General features: G+C 39.0%; 1 protein-coding gene across 1 annotated transcript; it reads right to left on the bottom strand.

Annotated features, from left to right (window-relative positions):
• Positions 1 to 900: 900 nt before the first annotated feature.
• On the bottom strand, positions 901 to 6,041 carry LOC104519150 (monocyte to macrophage differentiation factor; the record flags this gene model as incomplete). Its single annotated transcript, XM_010174718.1, has 5 exons — positions 901 to 1,587; positions 3,667 to 3,736; positions 4,547 to 4,648; positions 5,048 to 5,122; positions 5,881 to 6,041. Coding segments are annotated over 5 exons (609 nt in total), but the record flags the coding sequence as incomplete, so codon positions are not given.
• Between the last annotated feature and the right edge of the window lie 2,743 nt (positions 6,042 to 8,784).

Below are 8,784 nucleotides of genomic sequence, written 5' to 3'. Positions count from 1 at the left end.
ACAGGAAAAACTGAGTAAATTAGAAAAAGGATAAAGTCAATCTTAATATAAGACATTCATTACATAGTGGGAGAGGATACAATTACTGGACAAACAGTATTACAATGACTTTTCTACAGCTGGTCATTTAATGCACATGTTCTACAATCAAGACTTGCTACCACATCTGGTTTTCCTGTACAGAAAGACAGCAATACAATTAAAGACCAATTTTACTCTGCGTTAAGTCCCAGAATGACAAGTGACACCGTATCAAGTCCTTCAAGCCCTCCTCCCTGAAAGGCTGTGCTTGTGAAGAACCAATAACCATGAATTCTAAGTGGTCAGCAATTGCCCTGTACCTGTCGCTCTGACCAGGATTTCCCAACAGAACAACCACGACAAAAACTGCTGGGAACAGGTTCTGTTGGTCAGCTTAAATCCCTTTGAAAATCCAAACCTTAATGTTACAGCACCGATATGCATATACACGTTCTGGAGAAATGACTGCCTCTCTGGTGTGCAGAGGGGGATATTAGCTGTCCACATTCCTCAACGCTGCCAACCCTCGGTAAGTCAGCTTTCATCCAAACTGCTGGGAATCTCAAGGAGAAACTCCTCTTAGCTATTTCTTTTAAAGCACTTCATTTCCATCACACATGTCAAATTAAGGTGCTGTTTAAGTGGTACTATAGATGAGCAGAATATTATAATGTTAAAATTCAGCAGAATCACATTTAGATTTTAGTTTGTAAAAGTGGTTATTACACTTGTAATACAGCCTTCGGAAGAGGTACAATGTTTGCTTGTCAGTACAGTATGTGGAACGTAACCGTTTCTGGCAAGATTTTGCAACATGAATAACTGCATAGATGACAGTTGTGTGTTTTCAGTTCAATAAATGTACTTTCAAAGTTTACAAAAAACACAAAAAATTTCTATAAAAATCACATTATACCAAGATAATGGGTGGTAAAAGTAGATTATTTGTCTGTGATTCATGTTTAAGAAATGACTAGCGGAAAGGTGACTTCAAATCAAGAGTTACATTTTCGCTATTGCACTGACTTCACCATTTGAATCACTAATTTAGAAAAATTCATGTAGTTAAAAATTGTAAAATTAAACTAGAATACAAAATTTATTTGTAAACATCAGGTAGCCAGTTCTAGTAACATGGAATGAACTCTTGGTACTGCAGTACAGTATCTTGGTTATTTACAGCACTTGCCATATGATGGGCAATGGCAGGACACATACAACATCAGTTCACAGTAATTGTGTTCAGAGAACTACCAAAGTCAGTGCAGTTTTTCTGTGCAATTTTCCAATTTCCCCAAATTCCTTAAGTCAAATAATACTGTTACAGAGGCCAAGTGCAGATTATTTTTTTTATATGTATATATCTCACAAGTGTCGAATTATGTCTGCAGGACTTCTGTAAAGGTACTTCCAAATGGCATAGTAATGAACAGCAGCTGCTGTGGCCACAAATAAGTGCCAGATGGCATGGGCAAACGGAATGACTCCATCGCTTTTGAAGAACACCACACCCAGACAATATATCAAGCCTCCCCAGGCAACCTCCTGAAGTCCATCGGTGTTGCTCTGTCAATCAACAAGGAAAGATTAGGGGTAAGATCAGAGTGTAAAGGAAGGAAAGGGTTTTTAGGTACAAAATGCTTTCCCCTCAATAGAAGAAAGCTGTCTGTCAACTCAGAACATCTTGGATGCGACAGATGGACAAGTTAGGAACCCCATATATTCACATTACACTTTGTGAAATATATAATAATATATTTATATAATATGTCTCAATAGCATTATAGAAGTAACAGTGGGATAACTCAAGAATGAAGACAAGTTTGATGTTTTGCTTCAGGCTCATTAGCAGAGCAGACAAACATGGAGAAAAAGAAAGCCACGTTACTATGTGTGTGTGTAAGTGTGAGTTTAATGCAACTCCTGCTAGTTGGATGAAGCATCCAGCAAGGTTTTGGTATAGAACAGCATTCATGGGGAACAGTTAAGTACTGTAACAGGCATTACCTTGTATAGGTGCCAGATTTATATTACCAGCAGAAAGGGTTATTCAAAGTTATTTAAAATCTGTAACTACAAGTTTTGAGGTGAACAAGACAGAGTAGGATGCTTTACAGATGCACCAAGAAACCTTTTCTTTTAAAAAAACCAACCCACCAACTGCTGAGAGATCAAGTATCTCAGATACAGTTCAACCACTTCTCAACTTTTCAATTTTTCCCGTGCTTCATTGATAAAAAGAAACCTCTAGTCAGAGACAAAATCTTCTAGCTTTGTTGTCCCCAAGTAATTTTGAGGGGGGCAAGAATCAGTTTACTTCCCCCATCTTGGTCCAGACCATAGAATCAATTGATTAGATTTTCCAGAGAATTCTTACATATACCAAGAAAAAGAGAGCAATGTGTTACCTGAAGTCCATTTCACTTTCCTAAATAAAAAGCTTCTTTGCCAATTTGTTAAGTGATAAGTGGGCTGAGGCCAATTGTATGAGGTTTAACAAGGCCAAGTGCCGGGTCCTGCATTTTGGTCACAACAACCCCATGCAGCGCTACAGGCTTGGGGAAGAGTGGCTGGAGAGCTGCCTGGCAGAAAAGGACCTGGGGGTGTTTGTCGGCAGCCGGCTGAACATGAGCCAGCAGAGTGCTCGGGTAGCCAAGAAGGCCAATGGCATCCTGGCCTGGAGCAGAAATCATGTGCCCAGCAGGAGTAGGAAAGTGATTGTGCCCCTGTACTGGGCACTGGTGAGGCTGCACCTTGAGTGCTGGGTTCAGTTTTGGGCCCCTCACTCCAAGAAGGACATGGAGGTGCTGGAGCGTGTCCAGAGAAGGGCAACGGAGCTGGGGAAGGGTCTGGAGCACAAGTGTGATGAGTTCCCGGCTGAGGGAACTGGGGTTGTTCAGTTTGGAGGAGGCTGAGGAGAGACCTTATTGCCCTCTACAACTATGTGAGCAGAGGGTGCAGTGAGGTGGGTGTTGGTCTCTTCTCCCAAATAACAAGTGATACGACAAGAGGGAATGGCCTTAAGTTGCATGAAGGGAGGTTTAGGTTGGATATTAGGAAAATATTCACTGAAAGGGTTGTCGAGTATTGGAACAGGCTGCCCAGGGAAGTGGTGGAGGCACCATCCCTGGAGGTATTTAAAGGACATGTAGATGTGGTACTTGGGGACATGCTTTAGGGGTGAGCTTGGCAATGCCAGGTTGGTCTAGATGATCATAATGGTCTTTTCCAACCAAACTGTTCTATGATTCTAAGTGGCCATTAAGTAAGTTCATAAATAGTAAAATCTAGAAACATTCCTTGACAGGCTGAGATACTTCACATCTTTATCATTTTTACTAAAATGAAAGTAATTGAATTGTTACATCCAATACTCTTTCAGGAGTGAGGGTCTTTAGAAGTTAAATTTGGAACCTAAGCTCTTTTTATATAGATTGTGCAGCCCAGATTGAACGAAAAGTAGCATTTCATTGAATGTAAATTATAAACCCAAAATATAAATGGCTATATGTGGTTCTTCTGCAAAGATTTACAATTATGGTAGACTAAAATTAACACCTTTTGAGAAGAAAGAGAGCTGCACTGGAACTTAAGCTAGTTATAAAAGGAAAGTGTGTGCGTAATATTAACAGTCACATTCCTTACCATGGATGTCACTACTAGAGCAGGAGAAAATCCCATCGCTAAATAGAAAAAGAGTTCAACAATCTTATACCTAAAAAGGAACAATTTTAGTTATTTAACGAGGTGTACAAGAGGATGAACATTTCCTTCAACAGTAAGGAAAATATTTTCAATTTTATGTTAGCATGGGTCCATTAAGCTATTTAAAAAGCTTCCTATGCAGAGAGATAACCTATGTTTTATAACAAAAATAAAACTAGTATTTATCTCTGCATGCTGCTCTTGCAGGCAATACCTTCTTCACTAAATACTGTCTAAATGCCTTAAGTACTAGTGAAAATATAACATTGGGACAACTTGTATTTTCTTATTTGACCAGAACCTCAGTAGCACATCTTCAAATCAAAAAAGTTGGGTCTTGCTCCCTGAGGATAAGTAATGAAAGCAAGCTCAAGAATTCAGATCTGGAACGCAAGGACTTGCATCTCAAAACAAAACCAAGAAGCTAGCAGGAGTCAATATGCATCAGTATATCTGAGCAATATAATGTTGTGGTATAATCTACACACAATGCTACAAAAATCAGGGGCATAAAAAAAAACCCCATCATTTCAACTGGTTTCTTATTTACTCTGACCCCTGCTTTCTTGTAGCAAAAGTTTTAAAAGCGGATACTTCCCTCCGACCCCTTTAGGAGAAGACAATAATCTAAGGACATGTTATGACAGGGTGAATACAATTATCTGATAAGATGAAAGTTAGCATCTTTCTCATCATGTATTTCCACTGTTTCAAAGCTCTTATTTCAGTGTGTGAAAGGCTGGATAGGAACACTCAGAAAGTAAGAAAGCCTCCACCTTTTAATTTCAGTTTAAAGTTAAATGAAAACAGTAATTCTTACTTTTCATGGTAGAGAAATACATAAATGGTTCCTCCAGCAGCCATCAGCCAGATAAGCCAACGCATGTGAGATGCTAGAGGTCCAAGCTCACGTAGATTTAACCTGGAGGCACAAAGATTTCAAGAGACAAAAGCGATGAATGAATGGACCATGCTGACACAAAAGTAGCAGGGCTTGATAAAATAAACAAATACTCAGAGCTATAACATCAGCATGACAGGGGAGAAGACACTTGAACATTCTATACGTGGAGAGGCAGAAGGTGCGTTCACATTGATGTGAGGGAAGCGTAAACTAGGATATGTGGAATATGAATAAACTACTTTCTGCTGTTTTCTAATACTATTTGCTGTTCAGCAAATCCCAGGACATTAAAATACGTTGCATTTCACAACACAGAATGTGGTCAATTGCATCTAAGAAGATTGTGGAAAGCTGCAATGAGAAACTGTTTACATTGGAAAAAGCTTTAATACCGCAGCTGAGCTTCAGATTTCTTACCATGGTGCATATGATGCCGCAATAAAGACATAGATCATCATTCTGTCACACATGTGAAAGCAATGCTCCATTGTCCTAGTAAGAGAGAGAGAACAAGTCACCAAAACAGATTTTGAAGACTTTTGTATCATCTCAGTTTCTTCAAACACCTTGAAATTACTTTGGGGAACATACCATCAGCTCCATAACCTCTTAAAACCATTTGGAAGACTGTCTAGCTGTCTTCAACTTTAGGAGGTCATAAGTGAGACACAGGGGAGATGAGCATTCCTCCATTCCTCTCCCTGTCTCCACCCCATCATGCATCCTGCTCTCTGGTAAGGAGGTAGAAAGCCACCACATTAACTGTGCCTAATCCAGAAACTGTAACTATTCAGTGACTACTGGTTAAATCCAATTAGTTTTGCTATTGCTGCCTTGCTCCCAAGGAGGCTTTCTGCTTGTTACCTCTGTACTGTGTTATAATTCTCTTGTCAAAATCTGCGTTCCTCAAAGTATTCAAGCATGCCATAGTCCCAGACAGCATTCTCATTTCTGCAGTGGGGTTGTATCTGCCATGCACTTTGATTTACATTTTCCCATGCAACTTCTGGTTTACGACCCACTAGGGCCTAAAAAACGCCAGATTTTCCTTGCAAAAAAGGAGCAGATATTGAAGTCTGTATATGAGCATGGCTCACTATTTCTTCTAACAGAATTGAGGGAGGTTTTTTCATGATTCAATACAAGGTACCCCCTCCAGTCTTCTCTAAAATCATGTTTTTGACTGAGAAACACAATGGAAAAGCAGCAGAACATGAAAATAAAACATCTTATCCATCTTACAGTGATACCTTAAGTGACTCTTTTTCCAAGAAACGATATGAAATACTGTGGAGACAATGAAGAGTGCGCAGAGCCCCATGCCATACATCCATGCTGTTATCTTTTCCCATCGATCATCAGAAAGTCGGTGGAGAAGGGCACTACCCACAATTGCAGGAACAATGAGGAACTAAGAAAACAAAAGGCCATTGTTAAGTCTTTATTCACAGCCAAGTAGTACCACCCACAGTACAGCAACAGCAGGGCAGATAATACCCCAGGATGCCAAGTAAGACCACATGTACAACATTTGACGGCGCACTCCTAAGAGGAATGAGTTTTTCATTTAGTTGTACGTTGACACACAAGCAAAGCTTTTGACAATGTCTCAGGCATTTAGGCTATACCTGTTTGTGATAAATGTCTCTTCACATGATATTAGGCTAGGTTACTAGCTCCTCTAGGCATGACAAATGCCTAGACAAACAAAATAATCTGCTAAGTCTTAGTACTGTTTTTATTTTCACATTCTGCTTTGAGTTATAAAATGTTTTCATCTTACTCTAGGCTTGGTTCTAAGCCACCTCTTGTATGTAGAGGCAGAGTGCAGGACAGACCAACATCAACTTAAATCCTAAAGGAAAAAATAAAGTACACAGTTGAGCAGCAGATAAGGCTTTGCAAAAGTTGAGTTTTAGATATCATAAATAAACTAGCTGCAAATTTCTTTTATGAATAGATTCTTAATGCACAATGATGTTCTTTTAATGCAGCGTATCCAAGCCTGTTTTCCTTACCACCTCCCTCTCAAGCAGCTTTAATCCAGATCTTCCAAAACAACCACTGTTAGAACATCATGATGGAATCAGCATGCTCACGTGAACTATCTCAGAAGTGGGCTGCAGGCTTCATATAAATTTAAAATTCCAGTCCTTTCCAGGATAAATTACATCATGCATCTTTGTCTCATTCAAAAAAAAAAAAAAAACCCCAAAAAACATCAAACTAGGGGAAAAAAAAATCCATGTCCAACAAGCATTTAAAGAAAAGAACCTGCTGGCTCAGACATTTCTACCTGTCTCCTTCCACTATGAAGGTGTATCTCTGTCAGCCTTCCGAGTTAAAAATGCCTCACAAGTCCCCTTACAGCCCCTACTGTGTGTCTTAAGATGTTAATTCCTTCACTTGAATTGTAAATAAGCTTCACAGGTTAAATTCTTCCCAGTTAAACCCAAGTCTTGCATGCTAAACACTAAAGCTAGGAACAAGTAATGTTTAAACAAATCTGGCAACTCTGCTCTGCATTACAGGTTTGATAGCTTAGAGTGCAAAGTTCTGGTCTAGCCTGCACTGTCTTTGCCCTTCATGTACTTACAGACTAGAAGAAATTGAGGCTCTGATGATCACAGCTACAGTGCAGAAGATGCAGAGTACACTAAATGAATCTGAGAAGCAGTGAGTTAATCCAGAGAGTTAAAAAACCCAAATAAACAAAAAGTGGCTTTTACTTCTGGCTTTTGAAGTAGCTGTAGCTTCATTTACTATTGTATTTTCTTCCGTTTGGCAAAATTTAGTACATTTATGCCAAAAGCTGTAGAGCCATGGAAAAGTATGGAATTCCTATATCCACAGCATTTGGACCAGAGGTGAAAACACTTTCCAAGTTTTGTAATGAAACTATGGAAGTTGACCTCATGCACTTTAAGGCCAAAAATAGTCTGCCAGTCTGGCTTCTCATTTATCACAAACCATAAATTTCCATATACATATCCTGGACAGCCCCCAGATTCAAGAAAGGTTAAAGGAGACCAGTCAGGAGACTAGTCACTCGTGTTTTCCACACATGGCACACAGTTTAAAATGTGTCTGAAGCCCTTGATACAGCAAAGAACTGATCAGGTGTGGCAGTTCTTTCATTCAGTTTTTGCAGGAAGCAGGAAGATGCTAAGCTCCAAAAATAGTTTTTTAGCTGGGTTTCTTTAAGCTGTGCAGTCATGCTGTACCCACATTCATCAGTTTCCTTCCCAATTTCTTGTGCAAATTTCAGTTTTGACTGAACTTGATGGAGAACTACAAGGTTTCAGGTAGATCATGCACCTACAAGTATCATGAACACAAGTAGTAGGTAAAATAGCAAATCCATACTAATTACCTAGTAAGAGCCTGGGCATGAGCTGCTCAGAGATGCGACCTGGAGCCCTGGCTGAGATCGTTTTATAGGAAGGAAGACCTTTGTGGAAAGTAGATTCAGATATTATACAGAACAACTTGCCCTTCTTACACAGATATCCCAGCTTTTTACTAGTCTACTAAAATAAATATTTCACAAGTTAAGCTATGATGTGTAATGCTCAAACAGGCCAAGCAAGATTTTGCTGCCAATCACTTTTTTTCCAGTGATCATTGGTATAAGGTTGAAACAAATAAGCAATTATCTTATCACCTCTTTCTTTGCACCTTCAGAATGAAGAATACAGCTACAAATGAGTACATGGATGAAGAGTTGAATTAATATCTTTTTTGACTTGTCCTGGCTCTGAAGAATGATTCTGTTTCTCACAGGGCACAGCACTACTAACATGAGAATGATTTATTGTTTTTTCTAAGAATTCTATTTGGAAACACTTTCCCTCTGTGCCTGATATGCATCATGGGAACAGTTAGACTAAACAAGAGATGTTTTATTACTCTTTTTCTGACCAAAAATAGCTAGAGACAAAATCCAGAAATGATACCCTGCTGTTCCAGCCAACAGGATAAGAGTTCTTTAGATACTAATGCCATACCAGATAATGTATGATACAATGGACTTCATTATATCTAACATACATTTTAAAAAAGAAATATAACTCTAGTCAACAAAACAAGAGAGATATTCCCATGTTCATTTGAAAAAAATCTTCAAGCATTCAATCAGTCCTTTAAAGAGTATT

Source organism: Antrostomus carolinensis, unplaced genomic scaffold (genome assembly GCF_000700745.2).
Source record: "Antrostomus carolinensis isolate BGI_N321 unplaced genomic scaffold, ASM70074v2 scaffold51878, whole genome shotgun sequence".
NCBI classification, from domain to species: domain Eukaryota; kingdom Metazoa; phylum Chordata; class Aves; order Caprimulgiformes; family Caprimulgidae; genus Antrostomus; species Antrostomus carolinensis.
Note: the sequence above shows the minus strand (reverse complement) of the source record. Positions and strands in the feature narration are given on the sequence as shown.